Source organism: Monodon monoceros, unplaced genomic scaffold (assembly GCF_005190385.1).
Source record: "Monodon monoceros isolate NGI ecotype Baffin Bay Population unplaced genomic scaffold, NGI_Narwhal_1 Super_Scaffold_1, whole genome shotgun sequence".
NCBI classification, from domain to species: Eukaryota; Metazoa; Chordata; class Mammalia; order Artiodactyla; family Monodontidae; genus Monodon; species Monodon monoceros.
In genome coordinates, this window is record NW_021703765.1 from 72,393,903 (window position 1) to 72,415,168 (window position 21,266).

Here is a 21,266-nt window from a genome sequence, read left to right on the forward strand (position 1 = left end):
CTCGGGTTCAGACCCCCAGGCATGGCAGCAGCAGCTGAGAGACGGAAATGAGAGGGTAGGAAGCAGAAGGAGCAGAGAGTCCTCTGTCGCCTGGAGCCCTCATGGTGTTGGGCAGCTGCCCTGACCCTGCCAAGCCTCTGCTTCCTCATCTGTGAAACAGACATCCTCACCATCATGATGGTAAACACTCACAGAGGGTCTGCTCTGTGCCAGGTACTGAGCTAAGTGTTTCACATGTTAAATCTTGTTTTTTTTTTTTTTGGTACACAGGCCTCTCACTGCTGTGGCCTCTCCCGTTGTGGCGCACAGGCTCCGGACGCGCAGGCTCAGCGGCCATGGCTCACGGGCCCAGCCGCTCTGCGGCATGTGGGATCTTCCCGGACCGGGGCACGAACCCGCGTCCCCTGCATTGGCAGGCAGACTCCCAACCACTGCACCACCAGGGAAGCCCCACATGTTAATTCTTAATCCACATGACACTCTACAGAACAGGTACCATTATTATCATTGCCTTGTACAATTGCCAAAACAGAGAGGTGAAGTGATTTACCCAAATCACACAGCTAAGTTATTAAGCCAGGATTCAACCCAGCCAGATTTGAACTTCTCCCCGCTTCCACTGCCGCCACCCTGGTCCAAGCCACCATGACTGCCTGCATGGACTACTACAGCAGCCTCCGTCCTGTGTCCCGGTTTCCACCTTTCGCACCCCGTAATGCATTCTCCCAAGGCAGCCAGAGGATCTTTCACAGACTCAGGTCTGACCACATCACTCCTCTGCCCAACACCCATCAATAGCTCCCTAGTGCCCTTAGGAATGAATCAGTCTAAGCTCTTTAGCTCATCTTCAAGGCCCATTACAAGCTGTCCGCACAGCCTCACACTCTTAACGACACCAAACTTCTAGTTATTCTCTGAACACATCACGCATGGCTATGCCTCGGTATATTTGCACATGCTGTTCCCTCTGTCTGGAATGTCCTGCAACCCACACCACCCCACTTCCCTCCCTGCCGAGTTCCCACACACTTGTCATGGTTCAGCTCAAGCACTGGCCTCTTAAAATCGTCTCTGCCACCCTCAGGGAGAATCACTTCCTCCTTGGGACTCACATAGCACCTTCCACCTACAGTACCGCCATTAAAGCACAGAGCTCACTAAGTGTTGAGGCGTCTGTGCCCTCCAACTTGGAAGCCTCTCAAAGGTTGGGCTGGCTTTCGGCCACCTTAGCGTCCCTTTATAGCCAGGAGCACAGGGAAGTAGGTACTTGGAAAATGCTAGCTAAATGAATGAATGAGTCAGTGAATGAATGAATGACCAAATACACACAAGTGAACCTACCTGAGTACTACAAACGACTAGGCTGGAGATTGCAAGTTGAGGGGGCACTTGATTTTGTCTTGGGCGCCACGCTATTTACATCTTGTAAATATAATGACCAGGCATTTAAAAACTGGGCTGGACTCATTCAAGTCTGGATTTCAAAAATCACCAAGTATCCAAAGAGGCAGCCCCGAGGCAGCAGTTAGCAGAAGCTCAGTCACAGTCACTCTGTTCGTGTTTTCAAGTATTTACTGAGTGGCTACTGTGTACCAGGCACTAGAGAACAACAGTGGAACGCCGTTGCCTTCCCAGCCACTGCACACACTTCTATTGGCTGCCCGGGCCCTGGAAGCATCTGAATTTTCCGCCTCTTTCTAGATGGAGAAATTGGAACCCAGAAAGCGAAAGTGGCTTTGTCCAAATCACCTACAACTTAGAGATAGATGTTGACCCCAGGCTCCTTGACTCTTATTTTCACAGCCCCAGGTGACTAACGCCTTGGCATGAATGAACCTTTGTTCCCTAGAAGAGAGGAACCTGGGGAGGGCTCCATAACGTGCAATTTCAGGTGAACCCTACACTTCCCCTGGCGTGCCCTGCTTGCTCTGCTTGCAGTGGGCAGGAGAGGGCACGAAGGCTCAGTGGCGGCGGGGCCCAGCCTGTCATCGGCAGAAGAGGTGGCTACGCTGCAGCTGCTGGCAGGACTGTCCCGGTCACCAGCGCTGCCTTCTTTGATTGCTTCCTCCTTTGTTCTGCATTTCAGGGCGTTCAGCTCCACGGCCCAGTGCCAGACTCCCTCCCATTGCCCATCACCCGCCTGCCACTCCTATTCAGGCAGGTGGAGGTGGCAGCCTGGAGCAGCTCCAGAGGGACGATGGGAGGAACCCAGAGAGGGAGAGGTGCTTGGCCAGGGTGACAGAGCAAGGACGCAGCTACACAGGACCTGGGGGAGACTCAGTCTCCAGGCTGCCTGCTCCTGGAGCCCAAAGATCAGGAACAGCCCCATATCCCGGACCTCCTCAGCGTCTGGCCACCTGTATCATGCCCATCACCCCTACCAAAGTACAAGGGCTTTGAGGGCAGTGATTTGTATCGGTCCTGTCCACCGCTGCACCCCTAGTGCCTAGGACGGTGTCTGGCCCATAGTAGGTACTCGTTAAATTCCTGCTGAATGAATGAACAAATTAGTACTGACCACAATCCCCTGAGAGAGTCCTGTTGTTGGACCCATATTACAGAGGAGGAAACTGAGGCTCATGGAGAGAGTGTGGTTTACCCAGAGTCAAAAGCCAGCACCCCCTCACCCCACCCCACAGTTACCAGAGGGCTGAGAAGGAGGGAATCTAGAGCCTGGGCCGCACCAACAGGGCTCCCTGAGGCAGCCAGTTCCAGATTTGGGGCCCCCTGCTCTCAGCTGGTCTCAGCCTAGGGCAGCTGGCAGCTGGTGGGGTGCCTCTGTGGACTGGGAGGCCAGGGGGACTCATGATGGGGGCAACTGTCTTGGGACCTGGAGGCTGTCCTGCAGAGTGGCTACCACTGGGTGTGATGCAGGAGTGAGAGGAAGGAGGGAGGCCCAGGGAGACACAGGTATGCGGGGAGGGAGACATGGGAGGGCCCTGGGCACCTTCCATACCCTGAAAATACCACACTGAGGAGGGAGCTAGGGATCCCACTGCCCACAGCCTGAATGGGCAGCTCCACTGTGACCAGTCCTGCCCCATCACCTCCCCATCCTGGCCCCTCCTCATTACCCTCCCATCACATCCCCCGTCATCCCCTCTGTAGAACCCGCATGCCTCCCCCTTCACTCCCCTCCATCACAGCCGTTATTACCCTCCCCATCACGGTCCCCTTTATCACACCCCCAACTCCACCCCACCATCAATAGCCCCAGTCATGGTCCCCAACGCCTCCCCGGCCCCTCCCCCCTCCACAGCTCTCATCACCTTCCCTATCACCTCGACTACTCCAGCCCCACACTTCTGCATCACAGCTTCCGTCACCTCCTTCATCTCTAGGTCAGACCCTAGCTCCCTTGGACCGATGTGGGGGGGGGGGGCGTTGGAGAGAGCAGGAAAGGATGGAGAGGGGAGGCAGGGTACATGAGAGGAGAGAGAAGAGGCTATGGGGAGGATTTGACCCAGGATCTCTCACACCCACACCCCACAGGACTGGTCCAGTCGTGGGTGGGCGCTGTCCAAGGTGCTGGGGCAGCCAGGCCTGGCGCAGGGTGGGCGCTGCAGACCACCTAGATCTGAATCTCTGATCCATCTCTTCCTAGCTTGGGCAGGTGGCTCCCCACCCTCTGAGCCTCACCTTTGCTATGTATAAAATGGGTCAGGAAGGGCCTACGTCAGCCCCTGCCCAGCCTGCTTCAGCTCTGGCCTCCAAGGGCCCATGATTAACGAGGCTGGTCCTGCAGTGTGACTCTGGGTCCCCTGGGGCCTGGCCGCTAAAGGGTGACAGCTGGCAGCCCGGCCATGCCCGGTGGGACTCAAGAGGCCTCCCTTCCGCTCCTTACCTCTTCCCACTTCTGTCACTGCCTCCGTTTTCCACTCAGGCCTGGGTTTCCTCTAGCCAGAAGTGTTCTTCAAACCATACAAAGTCTTGGAGGATTCCTCCTCCAGGAAGTTCTCCCTATCAGAGGCCCCAGGCACACACTGCCCACATCACTTGCCAAGGGTAACCTGTACCTCTCCTATGAGGTGTTTAGATCTTTTTCCTACTTCAGCGTGAGTACTATGAGCAAAGCAATATTCCCCATGCTTTTACCTACATTACCTCATTCAGTCCTCACGGTAATAATCCTCTCAGGTAGGAACTAAACTTATTCCCATTTTACAGAGCAGGAATCTGAGGCTCAGAGAGGTTAAGGGGCTTGCGCATGGTCACACAGCCAGCAAGGGGCCAGGCTGGAATTCAGATCTATATCTGAATCCAAGAGTTCAACTGCCGTTCCCATGATATGTATTGATATTTGTCTTTGCCTTCACTAGATGCTGAAATCAGTTTGGCAGGGGTCTTGTCCTTCTTTCTGAGTTCCTAGGAACCAGCCCAGGGCCTGGTACTGAGCAGGCACCAATGACTGTCAAATAAAAGTGATGATGAATTTATGGTACCAGAAGAGATTCCAGGAGCCAGACAAGCAGCCAGAGGCAACAGGATGGATCTGTAAGGGTGGAGATGCAGGCAGTGTGACAGGTGGTGGTGGGAGACACCCACGTACGGACTAGTTGGACCTGCGGCCACCAGTGGACGGACCCTTTCCAGTCCAAACGCACATCCTTCTTGCCCCTGGTGTCAGGCCCAGCCCCCTGGGGCCCTCCAGGTTGTCTGCGAGAGGGTCCCAAGGGGTCCTGTAACTGGGTAGCTGGGCCCTGGAGGCCTCTGGGGCTGCAGAGGCTGTTTCTGCTTTGGTACAGAATCCGGCAACAAGCCAGAGCTCTCAAGGGAGAAGGGGGAGGGGACTCTCTCAGCTGGCTCGTTGAATGTCACCTTATTCTCCACCTTGAGACCTGTCTGAGAGGCCTGGGTTCCAGAAGAGTGATCGACTGTGTGACTTTGGGCAAGTCACTCACCCTCCCTGGGCCTCTATCTCTCCATCGATACAACGACCTGCCTAGGAGTCTAAATTCTGGCGGTGCCTTCCCCAGTGATGGCTGCTCTTCCCACTGGGTGGCCCCACCTGGTCTCCAGCAGCCTAAGTGTGTCTTCAGACAGGATGTTCCCATAAGGGCACCAGGGCTGAGTGGAGCTCCAGCTACCCAGAGAAGGGATGATGTAGGCTTGGAAGATGCTGAAACTAGCCGCCACCTGTGACTCCAGCCTGACAGCTTGGGAGTGCCAGGCACAGCTGTGCTTTGAGTCGTGGGGACAGTAGTTGTGGATGGTCCCCAGCCTGGCCTCACCCAGCCTCAGCTGTCCCATCTACAGAATGGGCAGAAGGCTACCATAAGTGCCCCCAGCAGCAGTGGGAGAAGAGAATGGGCGTCACCAGTCAGTCGGAAAGGTGGCCCTCCCTCTGCCCCCAGCCATGTGAGCTCAGGGAGAAATCTGGAAATTGCCTAGGAATTGGTTAGGTCATATGCCTGTGAAAGGAACACTAGGGTCACAGCATCCCTGCCACTTGGGTTCCAGACCTGCCGGGCTTCAAAGGGAACCTCATCCCCTGTAGAGAGTGATGAAAACAGCCCAGCAGGGGAGAGGTGACGGGGCACCAGCTGAACAAACAGCAGCCCCCATGGGAGCAGGCCTGGCCCTTCCCTTGTGGTCCAAGCCTGACATCTGGGCTTTCTTCCGCTGGCCACATGACAGGCATATAGACAGGGCATTTGTGGGTCAAGCAGATTGGTGCTGTGTGCGTGTATGCACACACGCGTGCACCTCGGCACACGCCACGAGGCGAGTATTTCTGTACAGGCCACACTGGGCATGCCGTGGCACCACTGCTGTCCTACCCCATGGGCAGGTTAAAAACGTATTAGGGCAGGGGTTGGTGAACTGCAGCCCGCGGGTCAAATCCACCCACTGCCTGCCTTTGCACAGCTCTCGAGATGAGTGGTTTTTACATTTTCAAATGTTTGGGGAAAAAAAAAAAGAGTTCATGACCCGTGAAAATGATATGAAATTCAAATGTCAGCGGCTGCAACTAGTTTTATCAGGACACAGACACATTCATTCATTTGCATACTGTCTGGCTGCTTTCAAACTACAGCAGGAGAGTTAAGCTATAGCAGCAGTTACAATAGAGACTGTAGGGCCCACAGAGGCTAAACTATTTACTATCTGACCTTATCAGAAAGTCTGCAGCTCCAAAGTCAGGGCGCTGGGGCATGCTGCTACCTCCCACAAAAACTTAAAGTTCGGCTTCAACGAACCTATCAAGAATTTTACAATTAGAAAATCTAGAGAGAGGTTGTGTTCATTTCAGTACATGCACGTGAGCTTTGGGTTTTACAACTTTATATTGTTTGTGTGTGTGTGTGTGTGTGTGTGTCTGTGTACCATGATCTTCAAGATGTAGGATCTCTGACTCATCTTTCATGCATCTGTAGTGTTCAGCACGTGCTAGGCACATGGTGGGTAATTAGTTAAGGTCTGTGGGATAAAATAACGTGTGGTTCTCTCCATCAACTCAACAGTCCTGCTAGCAAAGCGATACTCTTGCCCATTTCACAGATGTGGAAACTGAGGTCTGGACAGGTGACAACGCCTGCTTGAGGCTCTTTTCTGGACCATTAACTATGAGGACAAGATGTCCTTCCTTGACTTTGTATTGCTCCTGGGAGAACTGGGCGATTACATTATAACACGTCTGGTGGGAGACATCTTGCCCCTCCCTCTAGCAGTTTTCCAGGCATCCTAGGTCCCCTGCCAGCCCCATAGGTTTCCAGGCCTTCCTCCCTTGTTGGGGGTCTTGGCAGGCTCCCAGGGGCCTGTGGAGGGATGAGTATTTTTTTTTCCCTTTTCCGGCAAACAGGGGGCAGGTGTGGAGTGAGCAGCTCCCGGAGGGGGCAGTGGGAAGACGACTGAAGCTGAACTTCTGGGGGATCCAGCGAGGCTGACCCATAAGAGGGGTGCCATTGAGAGTAAGGGACCTGCTGAAAGGGGGAATGGAGGGAGTTTGGGGCGTTAGGAGCCCAAGTGGGGGTGTGGGGATAGAAGAGGAGCCCTGAACAGGAGTGTGGAGATCAAAGGCAGAGTGGCCAAGTTGGCAACCTTGGGTGGGGCTTTCGCTGCTTCTGAGGGACCATAAGTCACGCCCTGGAAAATCCGCCCCTGCCCCCCCAATAGCTTTGAACCTACAGAACGCAGACCACCGAGCCAAGGAGAAAACACACTCCTTCTGCTGTCAGACCCCTGCCCTCCACCAGAGACGGTTCCAGGATAAACCAGAGAGAATGGGGCAGGGGACGCCTAGCAATTCGCCACCAGGGACTCTGCCTCTCTGGAAGGATTGGCACCAGGATTCAATGGTGACTTCCTCTACTCTCAGGATAAAATCCAAAGCCCTTTTCACGGCTGTCCAGTGCTGTGTGTCTGGTCCCTGCCCCAGCCTCATCTTGTACCACCTTTCCCTCATCCACTGCACTCCAAACGCAATGGATTTGAACGTACTCTGCTCCTTCCCACCACAGGGCCTTTGCACTGGCTGTTCCCTCTGCTGGGAGCACTGTCTCCCACACTCATTCTTTAGATTTCTATTCAAACCTAACTTCCTCAGATTAGCCTTCTTGACCACTCCTAGACCAAGTTTATTTCATGTTCTCAGACCTGCAACTGATTATCTGTGTGGTTATGTGTTTGCTTGCTTGCCGACTACATTGGAATCTCCAGCATAAGTCCTCCACAAATAGACCTCTACTAAGGACCCTGGCTGTCTTTTTTTTTTCTTTTTTTTTTTGGCCGTGCTGCGTGGCTTGCAGGATCTTAGTTCCTTGACCAGGGATCGAACCGGGGCCACGGCAGTGAAAGCACCAAGTCCTAACGGCTGGACCACCAGGGAATTCCCTGACCTTGGCTGTCTTGCTCCTTGCAGTATTCTAGGGCTTAGCACGGGGTCAAACACACAACAAGAGGTCAGTAAATCGATGATGGCATGAATGAACGATTGGTACCACCAGTGACTGCTGCCAATACCTGGTGTTTTGGAACACAGACGTACTGAAAAGTAACATCAACGAACCATCTGTTATGATTTTGCCTGTGTTTCCACCCTGTAGGCACCAAGCAATGTTCTAGAGCAGAGCTATCTACTAGAGCTTTCTTTGGTGATGGTGATGTTCTGGATCTATGCTGTCCAATACAGTAGCCACGAGACACATGCAGCAATTGAGCACTTGAAATGTGGCTAGTGGGACCGAGGAATTAAATTTTACTTAATTTTAATTAAATGTAAATTTAAATTGCCACATGGGCTTAGTGGCTACCATATTGGACAGCCCAGCTCTAAGAGGGAAGGAAAGTGTCCTCCTGTCCCCACGGTTGCTACATGCAGTTTTGTCATCTAGGGATTCACTGTAATTCCCTCAAACCTCCATCAGCTGGTCCTTGGGGGTGAACATGCCAAGGATTCCTTGGCAGCTTCCATGAGGCAGGACCTCACCATTCCCCACTGCCCACCAAGCTTGTCGTAGAGACCACCAGGCAACAATGACTAGGGAGATCTCCGCAGTGGTGGCAAACAAAAATGCTGAGAGTGGGACATCCCCATTTTTACCACCATCATCACCTATCACACAGCACCAAGACTGCCACCAACCTCATCCTCTCCATCGTTACCATCACACCACTCCCAAGACCACCACCAACACAGCCATCAACACCACCACCACAAATTCCACAATCAATACTACCACTGACACCATCTTCTCCAACATTACCCCCCCCCCACCATCAACACCGCCAACACCCTCACCCCCCCCCATCATTACAACCACCATCACATCACCCCTACAATACCAATACTTAGAGCCAATATAAGATACCAGTTAAGAGTTTCAGTTCTGGAAATCAATTGGGCTTAAATCCCAGCTTTAAGTTTAAATCACTCAACTTCTGTGAGACTCAGTTTCTTCATCTGTAAAATGGGATGGCTACTACTACCACTACTACCACTAACACAATAGTGAGACTGGCTGTAACAGTTGGAAAAAATCAAATGAGGAAGTGCATGAAAAGCCTTTTTACTATGATGATTGAGTGCTAATGATCCTCTAGGTCCTGTGCTCAGTGAGCACAGTTTTATTGAACCCTCACACAGCTGTGGGAGACACTGACCCATCCGTCTTGCAGATGAGGAAACTGAGGCTCAGAGAGGTGACGTAACTTGCCAACAGCCCCATGCCTAATATGAGAGGCTGGACTGGAACCCAGGTCTTCAACAGGACTTTGCTAGACTGTCCCTTTTGGGGGGAGGGGGTCGGATCAGCAGATTGGCCTTCCGCAGTTCTGTGCTCCCTCTTCAGGGATGCCGGGGGGCATTTCAGCATCCTGCCATGAAAGGTGGTATTGTGGTGGTGATGGTGGTGGTGGGGTGGGGAGGGTAGTGAGTCCGCTCACCTGTGTCCTGGCGAAACTGGTGCATGGACTGCAGGTCGATGATGTAGGGCACCAGCTGGGCATCCACTTGCCCCAGGACCACAGAACCACGGGCATCCTCCTTGAGCACGTTCTCGATGTGGTGGCACACGGTGGCTGTGTAGGGCCGCCAGCGGCTGTGCTCATTCAGCCACTCCCACACCACCACCCGGGCTACATTCTGCGGTGGGAAGCCCAGCCCGTTCACGGGCATCATCACACCCTGGCCTGGTCGTGACATGGCCGCTGCTGCCTCAGGGGCCAGGACCCTACTATTACTGGCTCAGCTCCTCCTGGGCCTGGGAGCAGGTGGGGAACTTCCTCTCTCCCCAGGGCGGCAGCAAGGACTCTACGGCCTCCTTTTTAACTCTCGACCCTCTCTGAGGCCCAGAGGCCTCAGTTAAAGCAGTGTGGGCTGGTGTTCCAGGCTCCAAGACCCCTTCCCGCAGAGCCGTCTCAGGTAAAGGTGCCGCTCTGGAGAGCAAGTGTCTTTCTTACGATGGGGAAAACGGTGCTCTAGATTCCTTGGTTCCCTGGGCTCCGATAAGGGAGTGAAGCAGCCGCCCCTACTCTAGGTCCGGGCTCTTTACTGCTGGTCTCCCGTTCTTCCTGGCCGAGCAGGGCCTGTCACCAGGAGGCCCGGCCCCGGCCCTCTGCGCTCCCCACTGCGTCCCAGACCCTGCGCCTGGCTCCAGTGGGGCTGCTTGCCTTGTCTCAGGTCCGCCCCCCCCGACGGCTCCCGCTGAAGGGGGCGTCCCCGTCCCCGTTGTCCCCCATCCACGGCGTCCTGGAAGGCCTGGGTGGCTGAAGAACGCACGGGGGAGGGGTGCGGCGCGTACTCCCTGCCCTCTGGCCGGGGCTGCGGCTCCGGAGCTGGGCTGGGGGAAGAGGGGGGCGGGGGCCCGTGGGCACGCCCCACCCCACTCGTGCTCGCGACCTGCCAAGAGACAAGAAGGGGAGAGGGCCCTTTAAGAATAGAGCGCGGCACCCCCTCCCCCCTTCCCGGGAGAGCGATGGGTTGAGAACAATGGGGAACAGATGGGGGGGGCAGCAAGGGGGGCTAAACGGGGTCGCCTGGTCGCGCTCCCTTGGGGCAGGCCTGAAGGGAGGGCTGGGGCCGGGGGCGCGATTTCCCGAAACTCCTCGCCTGCTGCGCCCCCTCCTCAGTTCCCTGAGCGCTCCCCTCCCCCGGGGCCCGCTCCTGGCCGAGGGATGCAGGGTGCGCGGGGATGTGCCAGGATGCGCGGCGCTGCAGGCTCGGCCCAGGGCCCCTCGGGGGTCGCGTCACCGAGGAGGCGAAGCCGGGAGCTGGATCGTCTATGCCTCCCTCCCTGGGGGAACAGCCCTCCTTCCCCAGCCCAGACCTCCCCAGAGCGCGCGCGGGCCTCCCAAAGGAGCCGGGGGTGGGGTCCCTAAGCGCCCCGCGCTCTCACCGCCTCTCCTCTGCTCTGCCTCGTTCTCCGGTTCACGCTTCAGCACCGCCGCCTCCTGGGCTCCCCCCGGAGTGGGAGGGAGCCGCTGTCCCCCCTCCGTGCCCTTTGCCTCCCAGGCCGCGCGCCGGGGCGCTGGGCTTTCCGCACGCTTACAGACTACCCCGCCGACCGACGGACGCGTGAGCCTGCTGCCGGCCGCCGGGATCCCGCGGGTGGGAGGCGGCCTCGGCAGTGCTCAGGGGAGGGAAGGGGGAGGGGGCGGAGAAGGAGGAAGGGGAGGAGACAGATCGCGGCCCTAAGCGCCAGCGGCGCTGACACGCGAGTCGCCGGGCGCCCCATATCCTCGGCTAGGCCCACCTGGGACCCCGCGAGGCCTCCTGACCCAAGCAGGATGCAAGGCATGGAGTGGGGTGTCCACTGGAACGCCTGCTTGAATCTTAGTCATCTTTACATTCTAGTTGCCCAGTCCAGGGCCTGGTACAGAATAGATGCTCAATAAATTCTTGAACGAATGGAATACGATCCAGAGATTGTTTAAAGAAAGATCTTAAAGCGTTCTAGGGTAGGCTTCTTTTCTCCTTCCACTATTCTGGGGGAGGGGAGTGAGGAGGGGCTGGCAGAGGGAATGATAGAATCTGAAGTGTAAGTATGGGACAACTGAGGCCCATAGAGGGTAAGAAATAGGCCCAGGATCACACCGCAGCTTGGGGCAGTGCCCAGACAGCACCCAGCACTGATTCTCCTTCCAGTACCCAATTAGCCAGCCAAGAGCCCACTTCCCCAAGGCAACAAACCCACTCCAGGTAAGTGTGATGGCAACAACATCTTGCCTCCAGGAGGGTGGGGTGGACCTAGGCCAGAAGGCAGAGACCTTGGAGGAAGGTAAGGGTAGGCCCTCCGTCATCTCATTAAGGGATGCCTGCAAACAACAGGTGCTTGATAAATGCTCGGTGAGGGTTGGCTGGATGGAAAAGGAGGCAGGTGGTAGCAGCCGCTCAAGTGTTAATGGGATGACCAGCCCTCCCTCCTCTGGCAGGCTGAATGCAACTGAGAACGCACAGCATCTTGGAGGGGGATGGACCACCCGGGGCCTGCGGGTGTTTAGATTAGGGAAGATGAAGGATGCTTCCGGGAACTCCAGCCTGGGTGGCAGACGGAGGTCAGCGGCCTGTTTGGGAGTCTGTCCAGAGCAGCCCACGCTCCTCTTCCTCTCCAGGGCAGCTGGTGATAAACTAGGCAAGGTCAGGGGCAGATTGCTCAGGGGAGCTTTCCCAGAACCGAGTTCTGGCTCCCCAGACAGCTGGAGGGATCTCCCCCCCGACACTGCACCCCGGGGCCCCTGCTACCTCCTGCTGTCCAGGGCCTTTTCCCGGTTGGGCATGATTCTGTTTGCTTCTGCCTGCTGCAGGCTAAAGACAGAGGCTCTGTATAGAGCCAGCTCTGCAGTGCTACCGCTCCAACAGGATGGCTGAGCTCTGGGATTTTAGCCTAGGGTTCACCGATGGCTTTGCAGGGGTCCACGAGCCCTGTCCTCCCATTTACAGGCAAACTTATATGTCTGTGCATTTTTTCTAGAAGGGCTGTGGCTTTCATCAGATTTTTCTCAAAGGAGGCTGTGACCCAAAAGATTTGGAGCTGATGCTGAACAACCTTACGTTACAGAAGGGGATCTGGACCTCAGGGTAGAGAAGAAACTGGCTCAAGGTCACGTGGAAATTTAGCAGCAAGTTGGAAAGAAGAAGCCAAGACTCCAGACTGTATAATGCTATTTAAGGTCTGACTAAATGTCGCCTCCTCCAGGAAACCTTCTCTGAACTCATCGCATCTTCCTCTGTGTTCCTTTGCACATACCTTGATGTGACGCCCTGTGTCACACCTAACCGCTTCAGTGGAATCTGTCCCTGCTAGAGTGAGATATCCATGAGATCAGAGACTGCGTCTTATTCATCTTTGTGTGCTGTGGCTGGTGTTTATTACATAAGCATTGTCGTTTATTGAGTGCCTATTGTGTACCAAGGCACTTACGTAATGCTCACCCCTCTTCACAGTTGTCCTGCAGGGTAGGTAATATTGTCCTCATTTTACAGGTAGAAAAAATCTGGAGCTCAAAGGGGTTAGGTGGCTTGCCCAAGTTCCCACAGGGAGTGAGTGGCAGAGCTGGGATTTGAATCCCAAACCCTTTTGCACCACCCACATCACCGTACTGCCATGGTGTCTGTTCAGCGACGAATGAATGGCAACCACCTGAGGATGTGGTGCAGCGTGGCCCTAATGGCCCCTCTCAACTAGATTGTGGAGCATCTGGAAGTACAAAGCCCTGCTCCCCAGGCATCCTGGGAGAAAGGGATTCCAAGGAGGGGAAAGGAATCTGGCCTTCAAGGAGCTCACAATCCACTGGGGAGATACTCAGACACCAGTGGGGAAGCCAACAGAGGAAAAGCAATCCATCATGAACTCTTTTAAAAATGTATTGTATGTATGTATGACATCCCTAGTAGAAGAATCCCAGGATTTTGTCTCCTGTGTGTTTCTGTCTTGCTTCCTTGAGGCCATGGTACTAGCTGAGGTCATCAGTACAGTGAGTTGGGAAAAGATGACTCTGCCACTTTTCCAGATCTTTGAGTGACACGTCAAATCCGAGGCTGATCCCACTTATTTAACCTGTGTGTGAGTTTCACACGGACTTTCTTGCTCTGTGATCATCAGTGATTTCAAATTTGCTGATGTAGACATGCTTCACCATCACAATTAGAAACCAGACGATGACTCTGGAGCATGACCTAAAGGAACTTGGAGTTTTTCTTTCTTCTCAGCATTGTTGATGCTCTTAAGAGCACTGGCCAGGATGTTCATGTGCACCATTATAGCAGCATGGGAGTACGGCAGAAAGAGATGACTCACTTTTTGTTCTCCTGTCCATCCATCTGTCCACCCAACCATCCAGCCATCCATCCATCCCTTCACCTGTACATTCAACTGTACAAGTACCCTCCCTCCCTCCCTTTCTCCTACCTACCCATCCCTCCATCCATCTATCCACTCATCTATCTGTCCATCTATCCATCCAAAAAATACCAGACCCAGCCCATGAGCCAGGCACTAGGCTATCTAACCCAAATAGCATGTTTCTTGCTCCCCTGTTTCTCAGAGTCTAGTCGGAGAGTGAGCTGTGAATCAAAAAATCACATAAAATATGATTAAAATTTTGCAAGAGCCATGAAGAAGTTCAGGATATCATGAGGGCCTCTACCAGGGGTCCTACCAGGTCTAGGGAGTCAGGGAGGGCTTCTCAGAGGAGGTGACATTTCAGCTACTCCCTGAAGGATCCATAGTCTTAATGTGGCTAAGCCAGTGGGAGGAGGAGCAGGAATGTGCGAAGGCCCAGAGATGGGAAAGAGCTTGGTGTGTTAAAGCAACAGAGAGGAGGCTGGAGTGGCCACTGAGAATGGATCACGGCTGAGCGTGGGGCAAATCGAGGTGGGCAGGGCCACCATGCAGAGCCTAGCATGGGTTTGGGATTTTTATCCTGAGAGCCATGGGGAGTTACTGAAGGGGATTTAATGCAATCTGAGTTGTGTCTGAAAGAGCCTGACAGTAACTAGACTTTACTGAGCACCTACTGTATGCCCAGTGCTGGGCTAAGTGCCCCAGAGGGGGAAGTGAAGATGTGGGAACCGTTTTCTCTGGGACACAGAACCGGATGTGTGACCCTGAAGACCATACCAAGGTCATGTATAATCGGGGCATGAGTCCTGGGAGGCAGATGTCACCCCTGCCCTGCACCCCGAAGGACCAAGTGAGTTCAGACTTTTCCGAATTCTTCTCTCCAGCTCCCTACATCCTGGTGCGTGGACCAGCTGTGACCTTTCCTACAGCAGCGGGGGGAAAGTTTAAGTGGGAAATAAGAAACAGAGCAAGAAAGATTGTTTGGGTGTCTTGGGGACTGAAACAGGGCCCCTGGAGCTCAGAGCGTTCTGCTGAAAACAGGGGACTTCCTCCGGCTTGCAGGATGCAGGTGGGGTGGCGAGTGGTACAAGGTCATTTGCTGCCAGCCGAGAACTGGTGGTGGAATTAGAGAAACCCCAGAATGGTAACATACACAGCTGGCCCTGGTGGGCGAGGAGCGTCCACGGGCACAGCGGCCAGGGTGGGAGCTGCTCTGATGGCCGCACGTCCAGGTCGTGGGGTTGCTGCCAGGTGAACACAGATCCCTGAGCCTCACCCTAACATTTGGATCCAGCGGGACTTGTGTGGGGCTTGAGTATCTCTGAGTGAGACAAATGGCTTACCTTAGAGCTCTGGGCCTCACCCCGGATGCACAGGAGAATCTCCTGGGGAGTGGTTAAAAACTATCCATGTCCCAAGCCCCACCCTCAGGAACTCTGATTTAGTTGGACTGGGGGTCCTGGCATCAGTAGTTTTTGGCCAGTGGTCCTTTCCTGGATTGTGGCGATTGAAACTGAGAGAGGGTTAAATCAGCCCAGGTAATTGGGCCGATAATACATAGTATGAGCTCTCAGCTCTCGTTTTGGGCCATCCGCTTGTTCGTCCAATCAGAAGATGTTTATCGAGCATCTACTATGTGCCACACACTGATCTAGGCACTGGGAATACAATAATGAACAAAAGAGTCAAAAACCTCTGCCCTCCTGGTGCTGACATTCTAGTGGGGTGGAGGGCAGAGATAGACAGTAAACAAAGACATAAGTAAAATACATAGTATATCAGAAAGCGTTAAGTGCTGTGGAGAAAAATAAAGCCTTCTTAACATTGCTGGTGGGGATGTGAATTGGTGCTACCATGTTGGAGAACAGTCTGGCTTTATCTCCTAAAGCTGAGCATGTACGTATCCTACGACCCAGCAATTCTACTCCGAAGTATGCACCGTGGGGAAATGCTGGCCCATCTACACCAGGAATCACATGGAAGAATATTCATAGGGGCGCTGTCCACTAAGTGTCCAAAATTGGGAAACACCCACATGCCCATCTATGGGAGAGCAAATGAATAAATTCCCATGATGAAATATTACTCGGCAGTCAAAACACAGGAACTATAGCCACACATTGCAATGTGGATGGATCTCTGAGATAGAATATCCAATGAAAAATGTCCCATTACATAAACACGATACCCTTCCTATCAAGTTAAAAGCAACTAAAAGCATACACACACATATGCAATAATAAACTATAAAGAGGAAACAAGGGAAGTATCACTATAGGATTCAGGATGAAGATTATGGTGAGGGGATTACCATGGGGCGGGGGGAACCATCTGGTTAGATGCAGGTTCTTGTCAAGGCTATAGTTTTTGTTTCGAGTGGTGGTTTCACAGGTGTTTATTATATTATTAAATTTAATAATTAAATGCTGATGAGAGTAGGCTGTGAATCAAGGGTTATGATTACCCCCTCTTTATTTTTTGTGAACTTGGGTTAAAGAAAAAAAAGCAAGCAAGCAGGAGGGGCTAGAGCACGCTGCTGGTGGGAGGTGGATTGCAATTTTCTTTCTTTTTTTGGCATGTGGGATCTTAGTTCCCCAACCAGGGATCGAACCCGCGCCCCTTACCGTGGAGCCCCTTGCAGTGGAAGTGCAGAATCTTAACCACTGGACCGTCAGGGAAGTCCCAGTTTGCAATTTTCAATCAGTTAATCAAGGAAGGCGCCACAGGGGTGACATCTGAGCCGAGACTTGAAGGAGGGGGTAGTGAACCACAGGAGAGATGTAGGGAAGGGTGTCCTAGGCAGAGGACAAAGCAGGTGCAAACGCCCTGAGGTGGGAGTGTGCTTGGCATGCTCTAGGCATGGCAGCAGGGTCCGTGGGCTGGAGGGAGGGAGTGTGGGCACTTGTCCTGCATGGAGGAGAGAATAAAGCAGGCTTCGGGGAGGGGACAGGGAGCACGGTCCAGGGTTCCCCGAAGAGCCCAGATCCTGGATCTGCTCTTCTCAGCAATTTGCTGTTCGATTTTTTTTCTTGGATTCCATGAGACACTTCAGTTTCCTTGAGGTAGTTTAACTGAGTTTCTATTACTTGCAACCCAGTGAGTCCTACTTGGTTAAATCACTGACACCCTGTCTGGTCCAGAAGACCGTGGTGCGGGTTACTTCGGGAGAGGTTTCTCAAGAGATAAGTGCAAACTCGAGAGTGGATGCTGTGTAGTAGAAAACCACCCGGAGATGGGAGGAGACCCAGGCCAGCATCAGATACAGGGCATGGAATGGTGATTAGCCCATCCACTGAGTGCTTTTTAAGCATCAGGGATTTTATTAACTTCTTTCCAGCCTCCAGAACTTCTTTCCAGCCTCCAGGGTATTAATATAGATTTTACAGGTGAGGAGACTGAGACCCAGGGAGGTTATGACATGCAAAGTGAGCAGCCGAGTGGGAAAACCCCATGTCTGGTTGACGGTGAAGCCCCTGCACCTGGGATACGAGGTCTGTGACTCATTTCCATTGGTGTGTCCCCTCATCTTTGGGTAACTTGGGGGCAGGTGAGTCCTTGTCACTTCTCCCTCTTCTCCAGCCCCTGGGCAATCTGGAGGCCCGCGTGCAGCTGTGGTGGGCGCACTCCATCCCAGGACCCGCTGTGATCTCCAGCATGGAGGGAAGGGACCCAGAGAAAGAACGGAGTTCAGACTCGGCTGTGGCGGGCATGTGGCAGGGATGCGGTGCAGCTCTGGGGTTTATGCAAAGCTGGTCCATCTGAGGAAGGCGGAGAGCAGAGAGGAGCTCTGACTTTCTCCAGGACCCTAGTGCATTTTTTCCCCCTCTAGAAACCGCCAGTTTCGTCCAGGGGAGGGAAGGGCGGGGAGAGCTGCGAATTGAAATGGAAGCATAGCGCCCCCTGGTGGCCTATTTTGGGTCATTGCTCTAATGCTGGAGGGATTTCCAGGTAATTCATTTTATTTTTGTTGTGGTAAAAACGCATAACATAAAATTTATCGTCTTAACCACTTGTAAGCATACAGCTCAGTAGTGTTAAGCATATTCAAATGGTTGTTCAACCAATCTTCAGAACGTTTTCATCTCATAAAACTGAAATTCTATACCCATTAAACACTCTATGAATTTGACTGCTCTAGGGACCTCCTATAAATGGCCTCATACAGTATTTGTCTTTCTGTGATTGGCTTATTTCACTTAGCATAATTTCCCCAGGATTCTTTCATACTGTAGCCTGTGTCAGAATCTCCTTCCTTTTTAAGGCTGAGTAATATTCCACTGTATGTACACACCACATTTTGTTTGCTTCCACCTCTTGGTTATTGTAAATAGTACTGCTATGAACATGTGTGTGCAAATATCTGAGATCAAACTTTCAATTCTTTCCAATCTATACCCGGAAGTGGAATTGCTGGATCATATGTGCTATGGACTGACTTGTATCTCCTCCCCCTCCCCCAATGCATTTGTTGAAGCCCTAACCCCACAATATTTGGAGACATGGCTTTTAGGAGGTAATTAAGGTTGAACAAGGTCATATTGGGGTCCTGATCTGATAGGACTGGTGGCCTTATAAAAAGAGGAAGAGACAGAGTTCTCTCTCTCTTTTCCCGGTCTTCATTCACACATTGAGGAAAGGCCACGAGGCCACAACGAGAAAGCGGTCTTTTTTTTTTTTTTTTTTTTTTTTGCGGTACGCGGGCCTCTCACTGTTGTGGCCTCTCCCGTTGCGGCGCACAGGCTCCGGACGCGCAGGCTCAGCGGCCATGGCTCACGGGCCCAGCCGCTCCGCGGCATGTGGGATCTTCCCAGACCGGGGCACGAACCTGCGTCCCCTGCATCGGCAGGCGGACTCTCAACCACTGCGCCACCAGGGAAAGCGGTCATTGACCAGCCAGGAAGAGAGCTCTCACCAGAACCTCACCAAACTGGCACCCTGACCTTAGACTTCTGGGCATAAATTTCTGTTGTTTAAGCCCCCCAGTCTATGGTACTTTGTTATGGCAGCCTGGACTGACTATTACAGTTTGGTAAATCTACTTTCAGTTTTTGAGGAACCGCTGTATTGTTTTCCACCTCAGCTGCACCATTTTACACTTCCACCAACAGTGCAAAAGGGTTCCAATTTCTCTGCATCCTCCCCAACACTTGTTATTTCCTATTTTGTTGATAGTAACCATCCTCATGGGTGTTCCAGGTAATTTTCCTCCTGACCATTCAGTGAAGGCTTATGTGTGCCCAGTACCGGACTAAGTGGGTTCCATGTTTGCCGTCATTTAATCCTCATGTTAGCAAGTGAAAGTGTTAGCATCATCCACATTTACAGATGAGGAAACTGAGGCAGAGAGGTTGGAGGGACAAGTAACTAACTTTAATGTCACCAGCCAGTAATATTTACATCAAGGGCTCAAACTTAGTTGTGTGTCTCTCTACAGCCCAGGATCTTGACAGCAATCCTTTTAATCTTGGGTGGTGATGATGACAGCTAGTGGTCACAGAGCATTATGCCTGTGCCAGGCGCTGTCCTCCACTTTTTAACATATATTTTAACCCATTTAAGTTTTACAACAATGCTGTGAGATATAATATTACTATCCCCATTTAACAGATGGTGAAACGGAAGCACAGAAAACTCAAGTTGCATGCTCGATGTCAGATGGCCACTAAATAGTGGCCAGGATTTGAAGCCAGTGTTTTATGAAACAGTCATTTATGAAAATCCAAATCCTCCCAAAGTAAAAATGAGGGAGGGAGTATTTGCTGTAATAAAAGCATCACTACCACAACTCTCCCTCCCGGTGTGTATGTGATGCTGTACAGTTTGCAAAGGATTCTCACGGCTCAGAGGGATTAACCCTCATGCCACCTTTGTTGAAAAAGGACTGGTTTTGAGTATGAAAGGGCCCATGACTGACCTGAGATCATCTCTGGGTTTCTGGGAGCTGGTACTCCAACCCTGGGCTCCCAAGGAAAGCTCAGGCATTTGTATCAAAAATATCAAGTTTGTACCTGGCTCCCTTTTTCTTTTTTGTTTAAATTTTTATTTTAAATTCATTTTGGGGGTCTTCCCTGGTGGCACGGTGGTTAAGAATCCACCTGAAAATGCAGGGGACACGGGTTCGAGCCCTGGTCCGGGAAGATCCCACATGCCGCGGAGCAACTAAGCCCGTGCGCCACAACTACTGAGCCTGCGCTCTACAGCCCGTGAGCCACAGCTACTGAGCCCGTGTGCCACAACTACTGAAGCCCGCACGCCTAGAGCCTGTGCTCTGCAACAAGAGAAGCCACCGCAATAAGAAGCCCACGCACTGCAACGAAGAGTAGCCCTTGCTCACCGCAACTAGAGAAAGCCCATGTGCAGCAACGAAGACCCAATGCAGCCAAAAATAAATAAATAAATAAATAAATAATAAATAGATAAAAAGAAAATTATTCAAAAAAATTCATTTTGGACTTAAAGAGAAGTTGCAAAGAATTCAATGAATTAGTGTATATCCTTCACTCAGAGTCTTCAAATATTACCATTTTACCGTATTTGCTTTCTTTATCTCTCTCTCTCCAGTTGATTGGATGAGGCCCACCCTCATTACGGAAAGTAATCTGCTTTACTCAAAGTCTTCCAATTTAAATGCTAATCACATCTAAAAATACCTTCACAGCAACATCTCAACTGGTGTATAACCAAACATGTGGGCACTATAGCCAGGCCAAGGGAACACATAAAATTACCCATCCCAGCTATCAAGGTTCTTTCATCCTTCTGCTTTTCTGTCCTAGATGTGTTGACATTTCAGCCTTAGCATTGTCACCTCAAGTTTACAAGATGGCTGCTGAACTCCAGAAATCACAATCTCAGACAACAATACTGTCCAGAGCAGTGGAAGTCTTTTCTTTGCCCATCTCTCTCTTAATAGACAGTCTGGGAATAGACTGGAAGACAGTCTTCCCAGAATCCCTTAGCAGACTTCTCTTTATGTTTAATTGGACCGAATAAGGTCACATGTCCACCTCTAGACCAATCACTGGAAAGGGCACACAGGATGCCAGAATTGGCTTAGACCAATCAAGACTCATCCCCTGGGACCAGGTGGATGAATTTGGGTAGCAAGGGAAAATAGAGGAATTACTGCTGGGTAGGCAACCAACAGTGCTGGTGTGTACTTGATGCTCATAAACGCTAAGGAGTGAACCAATGGATGACTTAAACTTGGTAGAGGCAAGAGTCCGATAAAGGAAACCAACTGTGTAGAGAGTTGGCTTGGGTCTCCTTTGCAAGCTTAACTTTCGTGGCTTGCCCAGTGCCCTTGACGATGAACAGGCTGTCCGGGAGACCCTAGCTGGTCAGGTAGACAGGGCAGCCCAGTTGCAGAGGAAGAAGGGGCCACCACCAGCCTTTGTCCTCTCTGATGTGACAATCTGGTTCCGTCCCATGGCCTCCCAGCCTGGGCTCTGGCCAACCCTCTGACACCGGGACAGCCATCTGCTG

The 21,266-nt window shown here is 52.4% G+C and overlaps 1 protein-coding gene across 1 annotated transcript in view; it reads right to left on the reverse strand.

Moving 5' to 3' along the window:
• The window catches only part of DTX1 (deltex E3 ubiquitin ligase 1), a 38,523-nt gene extending 27,485 nt beyond the window's left edge, over window positions 1-11,038 (reverse strand). Inside the window, exons 1-2 of the mRNA XM_029220732.1 lie at window positions 10,836-11,038; window positions 9,385-10,339 (exon numbers count right to left, since the gene is read on the reverse strand). Coding sequence (XP_029076565.1) covers window positions 9,385-9,643 — 259 coding nt within the window. The 5' untranslated portion in view covers window positions 9,644-10,339; window positions 10,836-11,038. The remainder of the gene's footprint in view (window positions 1-9,384; window positions 10,340-10,835) is intronic.
• Window positions 11,039-21,266: the final 10,228 nt, after the last annotated feature.